The 14,905-nt window shown below is 44.9% G+C and overlaps 3 protein-coding genes across 7 annotated transcripts in view; 2 read left to right on the top strand and 1 right to left on the bottom strand.

Moving 5' to 3' along the window:
* The window catches only part of UTP4 (UTP4 small subunit processome component), a 30,287-nt gene extending 26,986 nt beyond the window's left edge, over positions 1-3,301 (bottom strand). The window contains exons 1-2 of one of the 5 annotated variants that reach the window (XM_077755664.1): positions 3,230-3,301; positions 1,967-2,127 (exon numbers count right to left, since the gene is read on the bottom strand). In XM_077755664.1, the coding sequence (XP_077611790.1) occupies positions 1,967-2,125 (159 nt within the window). In that variant the 5' untranslated portion in view covers positions 2,126-2,127; positions 3,230-3,301. Of the gene's footprint in view, positions 1-1,966; positions 2,128-2,185; positions 2,217-2,936; positions 2,953-3,116; positions 3,145-3,229 lie in introns of those variants that run through there. The other 4 variants (XM_077755667.1, XM_077755663.1, XM_077755665.1 and 1 more) reach the window with 4 other exon arrangements.
* Positions 3,302-3,488: 187 nt separating this feature from the next.
* Positions 3,489-12,052, top strand: CHTF8 (chromosome transmission fidelity factor 8). The gene is made up of 4 exons (XM_077755662.1): positions 3,489-3,535; positions 10,987-11,044; positions 11,309-11,426; positions 11,828-12,052. Exons 2-4 carry the CDS (start codon positions 11,022-11,024, stop codon positions 12,050-12,052), a joined length of 366 nt encoding a protein of 121 aa, XP_077611788.1. The 5' UTR covers positions 3,489-3,535; positions 10,987-11,021.
* On the top strand, positions 12,049-14,535 carry DERPC (DERPC proline and glycine rich nuclear protein). Its single transcript, XM_077755661.1, has one exon. It carries the CDS (start codon positions 12,049-12,051, stop codon positions 13,681-13,683), a length of 1,635 nt encoding a protein of 544 aa, XP_077611787.1. The 3' UTR covers positions 13,684-14,535.
* Positions 14,536-14,905: the final 370 nt, after the last annotated feature.

Genomic DNA, 14,905 nt, shown 5'->3' with positions numbered 1-14,905 from the left:
AAGAAAAACATTAATCAAATATACAAACTATTATTCAATTACAATTATCATAAATGACAATAAAAATCACAGGGTGCCAACAGGCAGGTACCACAGCACATTTTTCATAGTATAGAATGTGACCTATCTGTGGTAATCAGCAATTTGTAAACTTTCTTTTTAAGTTTATTTTGAGAGAGAGAAAGAGGGCATGCACAGGGGAGGTCCAGAGAGAGGAGGAGAGAGACTCCCAAGCAGGTTCTGTGCTGTCATCATGGAGCCCATGGCGGGGCTCAATCTTGTGAACCCCGAGATCAGGAACTTAGCCAAAATCAAAAGTTGGACGCTTAACTCACCGACTCACCCAATTTTTTTTTTTTAAACTCTTATTAGTTCTTCAGGGGTCAACTCAGTAAGTTATTCCTTTCCAGGATTCCTAAACCCACATCAGAGTAAAGCATGTCTCCGCTAAGATTCTAGGTGTGTGCTTAGCTTTTTTTTTTTTAAGTTTATTTATTTTGAAAGCGAGAGCGCACACATGTGCGTGCAAGAGCAGGGAAGGGCAGAGAGGGAGTGTGAAAACCCCAAGCAGGTTCCACACTGTGAGTGCAGAGTCCAATGTGGGGCTTGATCCCATGAACCGAGAGATCCTGACCTGAGCCAAAATTAAGTCTGATGTAAACAGACTGAGGCACCCAGGTGCTTTGGTACATAGCTTTAGCATAAAATTTACGTACTGTTTGGAAACTGTATACTTCTATTTCCCCACTGGACTTTGAGCTCCTTCAATATAGGGCCTCTGACATTTGTCATAATGTCTAATACTTGCAACTCATCACTCATTCATTTAGAAACAATTATGGGGTATCTTAATTCTAAGTACTAGGCTGCTAGGCACTAAATTCATTCATTTATCTAACTATTCATTCATAGGCATCCATTCAGTGCTTAGGGCAATACACACTCAATAAATGTGAAATGAATTACTTTGTTGCACCTGAAATCAGTAATCAGTGCCTTTGAAAAAATGCTGCTGTAACAGCTCTCTGCATACACCCAAATGGTATTTTATGCTTTTACTCCCAATTATAGGCATTTCAGTCTACATTCTCTCTGACAGATGAATTTAGAAATCCATCTTCCTACCATGTCACCAAAAAGTTTGATATTAAAATATTTCTGGGCACCTGGGTGGCTCATGACTCTTGATTTCAGATCATGTCATGATTTCAGGGTTTGTGAGAAAGGTTTGTGGGCGTCTCTCTGCTCTCTGACCCTCCTCTGTGCGTGCGCTCTTTCTCTCTCTCAAAAAATAAATAAGAAAACTTAGAAAGAAAACAAAGAAAGGTTTCATTGTTTCTTCTGAATTGACAATGAAAAAGGTACTGACAACCCCAGGAGGAAATGCCACCTTACCAAAGTTCTAACGGTACAGAGGATGATGATCAAGCAATGGGTCTTGACAATTTCTCTTTTTTGTTGTACCCAAAAGATCCTGCAAACCTGTTTCCAGCTGATAGTGGGCCACCATAATTCCTAGGTAGTATCTTTCTAATAAATGTTACAGATCAAAACTCTTGAGCTCAGGGGTGCCTGGGTGGCTCAGTCAGTTAAGCATCCGACTTTGGCTCAGGTCATGATCACACGGTTTGTGGGTTCAAGCCCCGCGTTGGGCTCTGTGCTGACAGCAGAGAGCCTGGAGCCTGTTTCAGATTCTGTTCTCCCTCTCTCTTTGTCCCTCCCCTACTCACGCTGTCTCTCTCTCAGAAATAAATAAAACTTTAAAAAAATTAAAAAAAAAAACACCTCTTGAGCTCAGACAAGACACTGCATATTTGCTACATGTTATGTAGTTCTAAATAACTCCAAAGAGAGTGTAGTCACTTTCTTTTGATCTCCTTGAATGCAAAAGACATACAAGATGTAAAATTGAACTTAATAAGAAAATTAACTCAGCAATACCAAATCAGGCTTCTAAATGACTTACTTTTTCCTGAAAGTAGTTTGCTGACAAGTTATAAATTTCCACAGTGCCATCTGTTCGTGAAACGGCCAATCTGTTTGACTGGTTATTGTAAGCCACACAGCGGATCCCTGATGGAACATAATTAAAGAAACGTACTCGATGGACCTTAAATTCACCCATTCCTGAGGGGGGTAGAGGAAAAAGAGTCATTATTGTCAAACGTTAACAGGAGTGTATCACCTGCATCATTCCTCATTATTGTTGACAGCAGTATATTACATGTATTATTATCACCATCCTGGATGAAAGAGTCCAACTGTACCTCACTAAGATTCACTTCTGAATATCTATCTAATGATGCTTTCACTCCCCCCGAAATAATCTATCAAACTATCTACAGAAGCTTAGGATACTTCAGCAAAAAAATTCAAAGATCAACACATAGAGCATCCCCCAGACTCCTAACAATCCTCCCGATTCCCTGAAGAGAGTACTCCGGGAAAGAAGAATGACAAAATACTGAACATAACCTCATTCTCTAATTGGGAGTGCACACTTTAAGGAAGGGAGGTACAACGAGATGACTGGCCGTATTCGAGTCAGAAACTAAGGTACTCCTGGTAAACACCACTAATACTCGCAAGAAACAAGAAAGATTGACAGCCTAAATCAGTCTCTCAAAGTCCGGTCCGCAGAATTTCTGCATCAGAACTATATGTAAGAATGGTTTTCAAAAAGGCAGGACTCTGGGTCCTACTCCATAGCTCCGGAATTCCTCTTAATTGAGAGAAGGCAGACTAGGAATCTGCATTTTTGCGAAAACTTTTAACTTTATAGCTCTCTAAGTTTCCAAATTACAGACTCAGCTAAGGTAGTGACTGACAGTGGGGCTCACGGGGCAAGCAGAACCCAGAGCTCCTCAAGGATGGATGAGCCAGGACTTAGTCTGGCATCTGTCAACTATCCCCTCCCCACCGCCGCAAACACACACACTCAGGGAAGACAGGGACCGGCTCTGGCTCGCCTCTCACTCGTCTTCCTTCAACGTTAGGAACTCGCGGGCAGAACAGGCGCGTTCCGCCGGGCCCGGCCCAGCTAAGAGGGCGTCTGAAGTGCGCGCTAGAACTCCGCAGCCCCTTCCCTCTCCGGGAATCTACGGAGTAGCACCCACCCAGCCACGGCATACGGGGGACAGCGAGCTCCGCCGGCGTCGGCCAAGAGAAGGCCGCACACCCTCAAACTCCTTTCTCTCCCGCTGCTAAACATACCCCTTCCTCAACTCACCTACGGACTGGGGCTCGTCTCTCTCTACCGCGGCCCCACGTGCGCGCGCGCTCGCGTGCTCTGCCCCGGAAGTGCTCGCGGCGCAAGGCCGGAAGTGCGCAGGCAGTGCTCGCGGCGGCGGCGACGNGGAACCCAGAGGGGCCCCCGGGGTGGGAGGGCCGGGAATTGTGGGGGAAGGGAGCGGTGTAGAGACGGGAGGCGGAGGGAAGGAAGGGAGCGAGCGGGGCGGAGCGAGAGAAGGGCGGAAAGGGTGGCCGAGCGCGGGCGGAGGACGGAGAAGGGGGCGGCGCGGGCCGGAACCTCGAGGTACGTGCGGGAAGGGGTTCTTCCCCGGGTGGGGAGGGAGTCCAGCACGCGAGGCTTGGCGGGAGCGGGGTGGAACTGGAACCCAAGAAGTAGCGGGAATATCAGAAAGCGGACTTGGTGTTGGGGGGTAGGACTATGAGGTTTGTTCGAGGGAACATGTTTAAGTCGCGGTGGGAGGGAAGCTGCTGGTAGAGGTAATTGGGAGGGTGGTTGGAAGGAAGAGTGATCCAGGTTCTTTGTAGGCGGAATGAGATTGAGGAAGAGTGGGGTGGGGTCCTGGAGTAGCTAAGTACTTCAAATTGAAGAAGGAACAGGGCACGATCTGGAGAATGAGAGTGGTAGAAGGACGTGTAGAGAGTAATTTTTGGGAGGAGGGTGGACGGTTTGGGAGATCACATCAGTGAGGGTTGTGGAGGAATGCAGTTTAAAGAATAGTCTCCTTGGGGGGTTAGGAGAAAGGGTTAATTAGGTTGCTAGGAGGTCCCAGCGAAAGTCTGGGGGAGAACTGGAGGGGTTTGGGGAAGAGAGGGGAAGCGGATCGAGAAGTCCCAGAAAGTGGGCGGGACTAGACATAGGAAGTGTTTGTAACTGAAGGGATGGGAGGGGGTCAGGGGTGATGGTGGAGAAAGTGGGAGCCGGTTGGGGGAGAATACCGGATAGTGCAAGACTTAAGGCAGGACTAGAAAGAAGGGGCTTTGGGGTAGATAGGGGGTTATAGTAAGAGGAGGAAGGGTTCAGATGAGGCTGCAGAGTAGCAGAAGATGGAGAAAACTGGAGTAACTCAGATCGACTGAAGCCATCTTTTCCACCCATTGTCTACAAATACCAGTAATTGATTCCCTCCATCATGGGAATCCTAAAATGTGATGGGAAAGTACCACGTGTATGCATAGTATCCACATGTTTTTGAACACACTCTTCACTAATGAAAAGTTTGGAAGCATTCATTTCCACCCACCCTCCATAGCCCTTCTTTGGAGAGGAGCAAGCTTCTCATTTAGAAAACCGAATTTTAGCTTAATGATATAAGCCTGTCAAGAGACGAGATTTTCCCTTTGAAACTTAGACCATCCCCTTCAGTCACAAACCACAATGACACTTAATAAAAATAATCTCTATTCATTCATATATGAAAACTTACTGAATTGTTCGTTTGATGGAAAGACACAGAGAGAAATAGTCATCTTTAGAGAAAAGAAAAAAAAACCTTTCAGAACTTAATCCTTGAAGCAGTTGGGTGAACCCTGACTGTCCTGTTTGAATTGTTCTCACATTATGTAAACTTGGTTTTACTCTGATAACCTGCTGCTTTTGTAGGATGCTTTAGTCCACTATAAACATTAATAATTGTATAGTATTAAGACATTATTTTGGACATATAGAAAGAAAATGCCACCTTCCCCCCCCCCCTTTTANNATGAGTTTGACCCTAAAGGCTTACCATGTCTTAGTCACTGCTCTGAGGATTTTCTATTCATAACCTTATTACATTTTTCACAACAATCCTTTGAGACAGGTTGTTTCTTAATGCCCCATTTATTGGTGGGGAAATTGAAACTTAAAAGATTAGGTTACTCCCATGCATACATGAAGTAAGTGACAGAATCCAGATCAGACAACTTGAGTTCTCACAGCATTCCTAAACAAAGAACAGTCCTGGGGCTAAATAAAAGCTCAGTAAATGCTAACTGTTGGCGTAGCAATTTGAAAACTTTTTGTGTCATGTATTTAATTTTTTAAAATAAAAAAAAATTTATATTAAGAATTATAATGCCTTTATTCCCTATCTTAAAAAAAACAAAATACAAGATGCATTAAAAGTTTGTAATGAGAATTTGTAAAATACTACTTAGCTCTAGTAAAATTAATAATTTGCAATTACCATTGAGTCCTCTTATTTGGGTAAAAGTCATATGTTCTGTTCAGTTGAATCCATACCATACTTTGTTCTACCACATTGTATTCTGGGGGCAGTTAACCATCATGAGGCTCATTGCTCATTCATTCAGTTCTCTGTAAGACATCAGTAATATTTTAAAACAATAACAATTCAGAAAGCAAAGTATAAGAAACTTCAGTTTTGTTGAAGATTAAAATGAATCTGTGACAGAGAATGTCCTCTCCTTTTGGCTCTAAATTTTGCTTTCTAACTTTTGAATCCTGGAAGTGACATTGAGTAGATCTCCAGAGATTTCAAAAATCTAAATTTGAGCGATTGAATACGATACAAAGGCTTGTTTATAACTACCTACCCCACAGATGTAATGGCTACTTGGGCTGCAAGTTGTGTAGGTTACTTTGCGTGTTGCAGACATGAGAAAGGCTAATATTTGTAAAACAATTAAGTGATGCAGAAGCACTGTATTCTAGGGGCTGTGGGAGAAGACTGCTGGAGAGGCCTTATTGTGGAGGGGTTAAGGTTCACATCCCAGCTCTACCGCTCACTAGCTGCGTGACCAGTTACTTAACCGTTCGTTTCTCTGAGCACGTTTCTTCATCTATAAAATGGGAATAAGTGATTATGTCATTAGGGTTGTTTTCACAGTGAAATGAGAAAATCAGACAAGTGTCCACAAAAGTTTAGCCATGGGAGAAATGAAGCTTTTTGTATCATAATGCCTGGATTTTTCTTCCTTAAACTGTTTGCACTCTGATTTTTCAGGATTTTAATAATAACTTTGACAGTAATTAAGTTCAGATAGAGGTAGAAGTCAGTTAAATAAGGTATATCCCAGATTGGTCTGGTTCCAGTTAAATCTTTTGAATTTTGGGTAGGGCTCCATTTTAGCTCTGGATTGGTTTTGAGAATGCTGGTTCCTTTGCTGCACTGTAGTTTGTTCAGGGGTCTCAAAGTTATCTGGGCCACTGTTCTGAGAAGCAATAGTGTATTGATTTTACCCAGGATCTCCAGACTAGCTCCATGTCTTAAGACAAGGGATGATCTGGGGCAGGCCATTTCTAGAAATTTTTAAACCCCAATTTTTTCCCCCTCCAAGGGAAAAAATTGAGTTAATTAGAATGTATATAGTGCTTTTAAAAAGTTTCTTTTACGGAGTTCAAGTCACTTGACTAAGTTAGGAATATAGAATTATGTATTGTTTATTTAGCTATATGAAAGCCCAGAAAAATTAAGCAGAAAGAAATATCCCCTTTTTTGAGATATGGGAGTGGGGGAGAGTTAAAATAATTCATTTCAGGGGAAAGAGGTTGGGTTTTCTCCTCACTTTGCCATCTCTCCAGGTCCACACTCTAGTTGTAGCCTATGAGACTCGACTCTGAAGTACAATGAATTAAACGTCTTTTAAAAATGACAACACAAGGGGCGCCTGGGTGGCTTAGTCGGTTAAGCGTCCGACTTTCGCTTAGGTCATGATCTCGCGGTTTGTGGGTTCGAGCCCCGCGTCGGGCTCTGTGCTGACTGCCAGCTCAGAGCCTGGAGCCTGTTTCAGTCTGTCACTCCCTCTCTCTCTGACCCTCCCCTGCTCACGCTGTCTCTCTCTCTCTCCTAGAAATTTAAAAAAAAAAAAAATGACAACACAAATTTCTCCTTGGCTCTACAGTTCCAAATATTGTCAGCTTAGAATTATTATTCTTAAACCAAAGTAAGTTAGTTGGTCCTAGCCAGATCTGGGATTAAACTCAAGACTTTTGTGAGAGAGGTGCCAAGCAGGCTCTTCCATTGACTCCTTTTAGTTTCATGATTTGCTAGAGTGTATTCTTTAGTCTGTGTTTTCAAGTGTTGTTTTTGATAAATCTGCAATTTCTACACTGTTTTAAAACAAACATGTAGAAATTGTTCTAGTTGTCTTTATTGCTGGAATCAGTTGAAACTGAAGACTTAGAATTTTTTTTTTTTGCTATACAGAAAATATTTCTTGTAATGTTACATCTGTTATTACCAGTAGGCTTTGATTTGCATTACATTTCTTCACCTCTTTGTTTTCCTACTACCTGCCTGTTGTCAAGGGTATAGGGACAGATTGGGCTGCATGTTCTCAGATCCTTTTTAGACAACTCCGTATTAAGTGAAATGCACATTCCCTGTTGTCTCCATCAAGTGTGTCCTCTGTGAAGTTCCAGGTATATCTATTCTGACCCTGCGAACACTTGCAGAGAAGAGTAATCTCAAGGAGCAAGAAAAGGAATAATAAAATTCAGACTATTTAAAAAAAATTTTTTAATACTTATTTTGAGAGAGAGAAAGTATGCAGGGGAGGAGAGAGAGAAACCCTATCAGTGCAGAGCCTGACTTTAGGCTCGATCCCCCGAACCTCCAGATCATGGCCTGAGCCAAAATCAGGAGTCTGATGTTCCAACTGACTGAGCTACCCAGAGGCCCCCCCCCCCTTTTTTTTTCCCCCTGAGAGAGAGTGTGAGTCGGGGGGAGAGAGAAAGAATCTTAGGCTCCAAGCTCAGCACAGAGCCTGACACGGGGCTCAATCAACCCTGGGATGATGACCTGAGCCAAAATCAAGAGTCCAACTGAGCCATCCACGCACCCTGTGATAGGCTATTTTAAAGTAGAATTTTAAGGGGTACTTGAGTGGCTTAGTCAAGTGTCCAACTCTTGTTGACTCAGGTCATGATCTCACGATTATGTGGGTTTGAGCCCTGCATTGGGCTCTGCTGGCAGCGTGGGCCTGCTTGGAATTCTTTTTCTCACCCTCCCTCTGTCCCTTCCCTGCTCACCCTGTCTCTGTCTCTCTCAAAAATAAATTCTTTTAAAAAGTAGAATTTTAAAATTTGCTAAAGGAATGTCCTCTCCTACATTTTTACTAACTTGGTAAATACACCCTTATGCACATAAATGTAGCCAGGCCAATCCACAGGTTCCTATGAGCTAACTCCTATAAGAGGGAATGAGCTTCATTGCTCTTCATATCTGCAGCATCCCAGTAGATCTAGCACAAGTTTTTACCAGCCCAACTAGGTACAGAAGCAGGGTGGGGAAGATGGGGAAGTTGTAGGCCATGGAATTTTTCTTTTCAGGAGCTTTGCTAGATGTCTGCTACTGTCAGGAAATCTACTGAGGCAGGGCTTCCTACATAAGTGGATGAAGCTGTGTGTGCTTGCAAGTACCAGGGATTAGTATGCAGGTACAGCTATGCCAGCCCAGCTATCGGGAATCTATTTTCCTTTGCCCACTCAGGCTACTGTTGTGAATTCCTGTGCTAACAGGAAACTGCTCAGGAAATGTGGAATGCACTGAAAATATTCCTGCAGCCCCCTTAAACAGCCCATATATTACTCATCTCAAACATGCTTCCAAAGGCCTTAAAGATTGATTTCCTTTCTTGCCATGGTCTTCCTAGAACCTCTGTATCTGTGAACACGTAATTGCGTCTCTGAAACGAGCTATATTTTATTATAACTATACCCATCAAGTAACATGTAGTGCATTATCAGGCAACAAAAGCTTAAGTTATAAGAAACCTTTAATCTGTATTCATTTATTAACCTTTAGAAACTTTCCAACTTCAATTTCTAGTTATTAAGTCTTTTTTGATTCATGGCTAAGTATACCTACTATTCTCTAAATTACAGTCAAAATTATAGTGTGGAAATACTGATGTATTTTTTTTCCATTCTCTAAGAAAAGTAGTTATTTGTCTTTAAGGCATTTTTGTATATATATGGTCTTCACAGTAGTTTAATGAGTCACATAATCTAGATGCTATCCCTAGAGTCATTAAGTGACTTGTGTATGATGATGCTTCAGTGAAGAGTACCTACGCTTTAAAGGCTGGGATGTGACTTTAGGTCTTCCGATTTTACATTGCAATCCTTTCTCCTTAGAGAAAGAAACCTTAGAGGAATTTTAAAAGTTCTTTTGGTTGTTGGTGGTAGTGGTAGGGCCTCCTTATCTTGTCACAAGACATTTGCCCTTGAGCCTAGTGTATTTGTTCTCCAGCAGGGCCACACCGTGCTACTGCAGAAAGTCTGTTATGTTCAGAGATTCTTTCTTGATTCCCCATTGCCCTTCTGACTTTCTCTTTTATGCATGCATTGCCTGCCTGATGCTTTGGTGCCTTTTCATTCTCACTGGTACTTGGATTTCTCCTTTGGGAGCATATTGATTGTGGTGAGTGTAGTGTAGATAAAGTCAGGAGGCCTAGGTTCTTACGTGTGAATAGCATCTGACTCATAATAGAAATTCAATAAATATTAGCTACTGTTTATATTTGAATTTAAGACCAGTGAATTGACTGACCTTACGTTCCCAAAGTGTGTTTGGTGCTCAAGAGTAGAGAGGTTCTGCTGTCCTGGAAGGCTTTTGACAACATAGTTTTTCCTGAAGATCCAAAATGAAGATTAACATTATCAGTGAAGAAACCTGTTTCACTTTTTAATCTGGTGTTTACACGGGCTGGCTTCGGCAACACATATGTGAATCTTGTGTTTGCTAACCTCGAGCACAGTTACACCCGTTCACCTGCAGTACTGCCGTTGGTAAACACTAGACTAATAACTTTCCACTAAGTTCTATCAATTCATTAAAAAGACTTACATAGAACCCATAGTTTAGATCCCCCGTCCCCTAATCCCCCGTGGATTTATGCTTCCTAGAAAGACAAGTGAAGACATTTGTTTCAGGCACAGATGTTCATTTTAACCCATTCTTTTAGAGTACCACAAACTTGCCACCAGGTGGTACTGTTGTATAAAAGGAAAGTTGATGGAGTGTCAGGGTGTTTTAGGACCTAAGTGAAAGATGGTCAAAGCATATGATGAGAGTCATGTTGGAAATCAGCTTACCATTCACTACAGTCTGAAGGACTTTTTTGTTTCTTGGCTTTTGTTAAAGGAGGTCCTTTGAACCTTGAAATATAACCAGAGTGTTAGACATGAAGTTTATATCATCACCAAAGGAAAACGTAAAGTCTAAATGAATTCTTTAGTTTCTTAAGAAACATGCAGGATAGGGATGCCTCAGTAGATTAAGTGTCTGACTTTAAGCTCAGGTCATGATCTCGTGTTCATAAGTTTGGATCCTGCATCGGGCAGACTCTCTGCTGTCAGCACAAGGCCCTCTTTTGATCCTGTCTCCCTCTTTCTTCCCCTCCCCTACTCCACTCTGTCTCTCAAAAATAAAAATTAAAAGAAGAAACAAACCAGAACATCCTTGAGAAAGGCAAGTTAGCGTAGTGGTCAGCAGTATGGGCTCTAGTGTATGTTTGGGTTCAAATTCTGGCTCTTTGACTACTAAATATATGTCCTTGAACACAGTTATAATACGTGTTAACTTTCCATATGATTGTTGACCCTTGGTGATGGTGATCTTAAGCAATGTTACATGTACAGTGTCAAGTCAAAAATCTTTACATCTTAAAAGAGTTGTTAGAGGAATGAAGTAAAATTTGTCTAAGGCGCTTAGAAAAATGCCTCACACATAGTATATAATAAATATTAGCTATCGTTACTATTGTCCTAAATTTTTTTTTCCTCCACAGCTTATTTTCAGTTGCTTTTTAAAGACGGGAAGCTCATGGTGCAAATTGTTATTTCCAGGTGAGTACATTTTGAGACTTAATTTATTTAGCTTGAATGGTTAGGATTCTTTAGGTTTGACATTTTCTTGAAAGAATCGGGGTCCTCAGGTGCATCTTGCACACATTCTTACATTTCAGTCTCTAGTTCAGTGCCCGGCACTGCCTAATTTTTCCAAGAACTTATGCTCAACAAAGAGTTCCTTTGGGCCTTGAATGGTGGTGTAGGACACTATTCATCCTTCACCCCTCAAAAATATTGTAACCGCCAGCCCTTTGCTTGCAGTGCTGGGGCTGGAGGCCTGGCAGAATGGGTGCTGATGGAGCTACAGGGGGAGATCGAGGCTCGCTACAGCACTGGATTAGCTGGAAACCTCCTGGGAGACCTACATTACACCACTGAGGTGAGGGGACTTTTCTTTCCCTGCCTAATGCCTCAGGAAAGCAAGCTACACCAAGGTGGTGCTCCCAGGACCCAGAGTGAGGACTGCCCTCAGGTTTGTTATTCGAGGTCTAGCTAATCTAATCTATCTGCTTGTTCTCCCCCAATCCCTGCAATAGCAGGGAAATTTAGCTTTGGGCAATCTGGAAAAGTCACAGTTCTAAAAAGTGGAAATTCTCTTACCTGGGGTTAGAAAGAGTAAAAGGGCATGAGGGTGGTTCCCTGGTATGGCTCTTCAGCATTGTTAGAGCCAAACCAGGGAGTGGAGGTCCCAGCGTTGCCTGCCAAGAGCATCTGTAGAAGGCACCTTAGTGTTATGACCTTACCCTGAATCTTAGGCATTTCATTCTTGTTCTGCTAAAGGGAATCCCTGTGCTGATCGTGGGGCATCATATCCTGTATGGAAAAATCATCCATCTGGAGAAACCTTTTGCCGTCCTTGTCAAACACACTCCTGGGGAGCAGGACTGTGATGAGCTTGGCTGCAAGACTGGCACCCGGTACCTGGTGACAGCACTCATCAAAAACAAGATCCTTTTCAAAACTCGTCCCAAGCCCATTATCACCAACGTCCCCAAGAAAGTATGAAAGAACCCCGGATTTTCCCTAGAGAGCGACCAACTCCTTGGACTCGTGCTCAGTTGCCACCTCGAGGACGGCTCGACGGTTCCTTGGGACCACAGGGGGGTCCTGTTCTAAACACAGGCCACCCGCTGGGCATGAACTCTGATCCCTTCCTTATGGCAACTGGTTCTCTTGGTGGAAATCTGGCCCCATTTCCAAGGAACCCATCACCTTTTCCAACTTCATCAGGCTCATTGGCTTCAAATCCAGCACCTTTCCCTGCTGGTGCTCGTGACCCAGGCATCGCTTCTTTTCCAAGAGGGATAAATCCCACTGGCACAGGTGCAGTTTCTTTCCCAAGGCCTGGTGGTCTCTTGGGCCCAGGTCCGGGCCCAGGCCCAGGCCCATCTCTAAACCCGAGGGCAGGGACTCTTCCAGGCCCAGGGCCTCTGTCTAATCCAAGGTTAGGGGGTCTCCCCGGGCCAGGTCCAATGCCCAACCCAAGGGCAGGTGGTCTCCTGGGAACAGGTCCTGACCCCAGAAGTGGCGGCCCGTTGGGCCCTGGATCTGGGCCCAGCCTGAGAGCAGGGGTCCTGTTGCCTTCTGGGAACGGTCCTCCTAATCCTAGGCCCGTTGGCCTGGGACCAGGACCAAGTCCCAATCTGAGATCAGGCTTCAGTGGTGCAAACCCTGCCCCAAGATCAGGTATGTTTCCAGGCCCCGGCCTTGGGCCCAACCCAAGAGCAAATAGCCTGGGCCCAGGCCTTGGGCCCAACCCTAGGGCAGGTGGCCTGGGACCAGGCCCAAATCTGGACACCAGAGCAGGTGGCCTCCTGGGCACAGGATCTGGTCTTAATTTAAGGATGGCTGGACCTCAAGGCCTAGATCTTGCCCCCATTCTAAGAGCAGCAGGTCTCTTGGGAGCAAATTCAGCTGCTTTCTCACAGGCTTCTGGAAACATGGGCACAAGCCCATCCTCTATGGCAAGAGTACCTGGCCCCATAGGCCCAAACTCGGGTCCTGGCTCTCGGGGAATTGGCCTTCCAGGGCCAAATCCATCTCCCATGTCCAGAGCTCCTGGCCCCATAGGCCCTAATTCAGCTCATTTTTCAAGGCCGGCTGGGCCCATGGGGGTAAATGCCAATCCCTTTCCAAGGGGGACTGGTTCAGGGGGACTGAATCCAGCTGCCTTTTCTCAGACTTCTGGCACATTGGCTTCAAATCCAGCTACCTTCCAGAGGTCTGCTGGTCTCCAGGGCTCAAGTCCAGCAATGTTCCCAAGAACCTCTGGGCCACTAGGTCCCAACCCAGCTAACTTCCCAAGGGCCAGTGGCTTGCAGGGTCCAAGTCCTGCTGCCTTCCCAAGGTCTACTGGCCCATTAGGCCCTGGTCAGGTTACTTTCCCCAGGTCAGCTCCTGGGCCCCTTGGCTCTTCTCCATCAGGCCCTGTGGGTATCAACCCAGCTCCTTTTGCAAGGCCAAGTGGGACCCTGGGTCTAAACCCAGCTTCCTTTCCAAGGATGAATGGCCCTGTAAGCAAGACTTTGGTCCCATTTCCTAGAGTGGGGAACCTCCCTGGCACAAACCCAGCTGCTTTCCCCAGACCAGGGGGTCCTATGGCTGCAATGTACCCAAATGGAATGTTACCCCCTTAAACACCTTTTCTCTCCAGGACCACTCCTTTTTCCAAGCACTGTGGTTCTGAGCAGGAGCTGTGTTTTAGGTAAAAGGGTAGATAATGGAGCTACAGTCTGAAGTACGTAGCTGGGGCTCAAGTTCAAATGAGCCTTTTTCCCCCTCTGCTTCTTTCTTGACTGAAGGTGAAATGTTACTTGTGAGAGATGGACTACGGCAGGTGGGAATGATCCTGACCTTGAGAGAAAGGATCTCCAGCCCTCCAGAAGCCTGCTGTGCTTTTGTCCCACAGCTCTCTGCCCCTTGTTTCTTACTAGTTTCTTGAGTTGTTCTTGTGGACTTTTCCTCAGGGATACATTGGCCTGTAGGTCCCAACTCATGTGTAGTCCTCTGCTCACCACTGGAGAATCAGCTCACTGCTCTCTAGAACTGTTGCATAGGTGAACGGACCATGCTTCAGGAGCTCTGCCCTGGGCAGCTTGGACCTGGTCATCCTCTACTGCCGTACCTTTCCCTGAGGGCTTGAACACAGAACAGGGAGGTGGGCAACCTCTTCAAAGACCCACCAAATACAATTTCAGCTTGATTAACTGGGCCTACAACTTCCTTCTCTTGGGACTCAGAGGAGGCCAGAATCAAGGCCCCACCGCTCACCTAATTCCCTCTCCACTAGTACCCCCGATCAAAGAACCTCAAAATTTAAACTGACGTCAGTGGGAATATGGGAACTGGGGTAGGGGGTGGGGGGGGTGAAGGGGAGAAATCACTGTGCTTCGTTCAGCCTGAGGTGAAAGGATGGTTGGTGTTTTTCCTGCATTGTATCTTTTCTTACTGTTTCTTTAATAAATGGGATGTGAGGGCTGCCGATGTCACTCCATTGAGTTACCTATTCACACAGGAAAGGAATTTTACCCATTGCTTTTGTTTTAGCTTGGCCACAGTCCTATATTATCTGCCAGATAAAATGCTGTCACTCAAGGAGAAAGCCTTGACCTTTACCTTAGCTAGGACTCCCTTGACTGCCAGTGATTTCCCCAGAGACCTTGCACAACCTTCAACAATAAAAGTTAGTTAGGCCATCAGGGGCGCCTGGGTGGCTTAGTTGGTTAAGTGTCCGACTTTCGCTTAGGTCATGATCTCGCGGTTCGTGGGTTCGAGCCCCGCGTCGGGCTCTGTGCTGACTGCCAGCTCAGAGCCTGGAGCCTGTTTCAGCCTGTGACTCCCTCTCTCTCTGACCCTCCC

This window comes from Crocuta crocuta, unplaced genomic scaffold, assembly GCF_008692635.1.
Source record: "Crocuta crocuta isolate KB4526 unplaced genomic scaffold, BGI_CrCroc_1.0 scaffold152, whole genome shotgun sequence".
Classification (NCBI taxonomy): domain Eukaryota; kingdom Metazoa; phylum Chordata; class Mammalia; order Carnivora; family Hyaenidae; genus Crocuta; species Crocuta crocuta.
The sequence above is the reverse complement of the archived record's forward strand: the minus strand, read 5'-3'. Positions and strand labels throughout refer to the sequence as shown.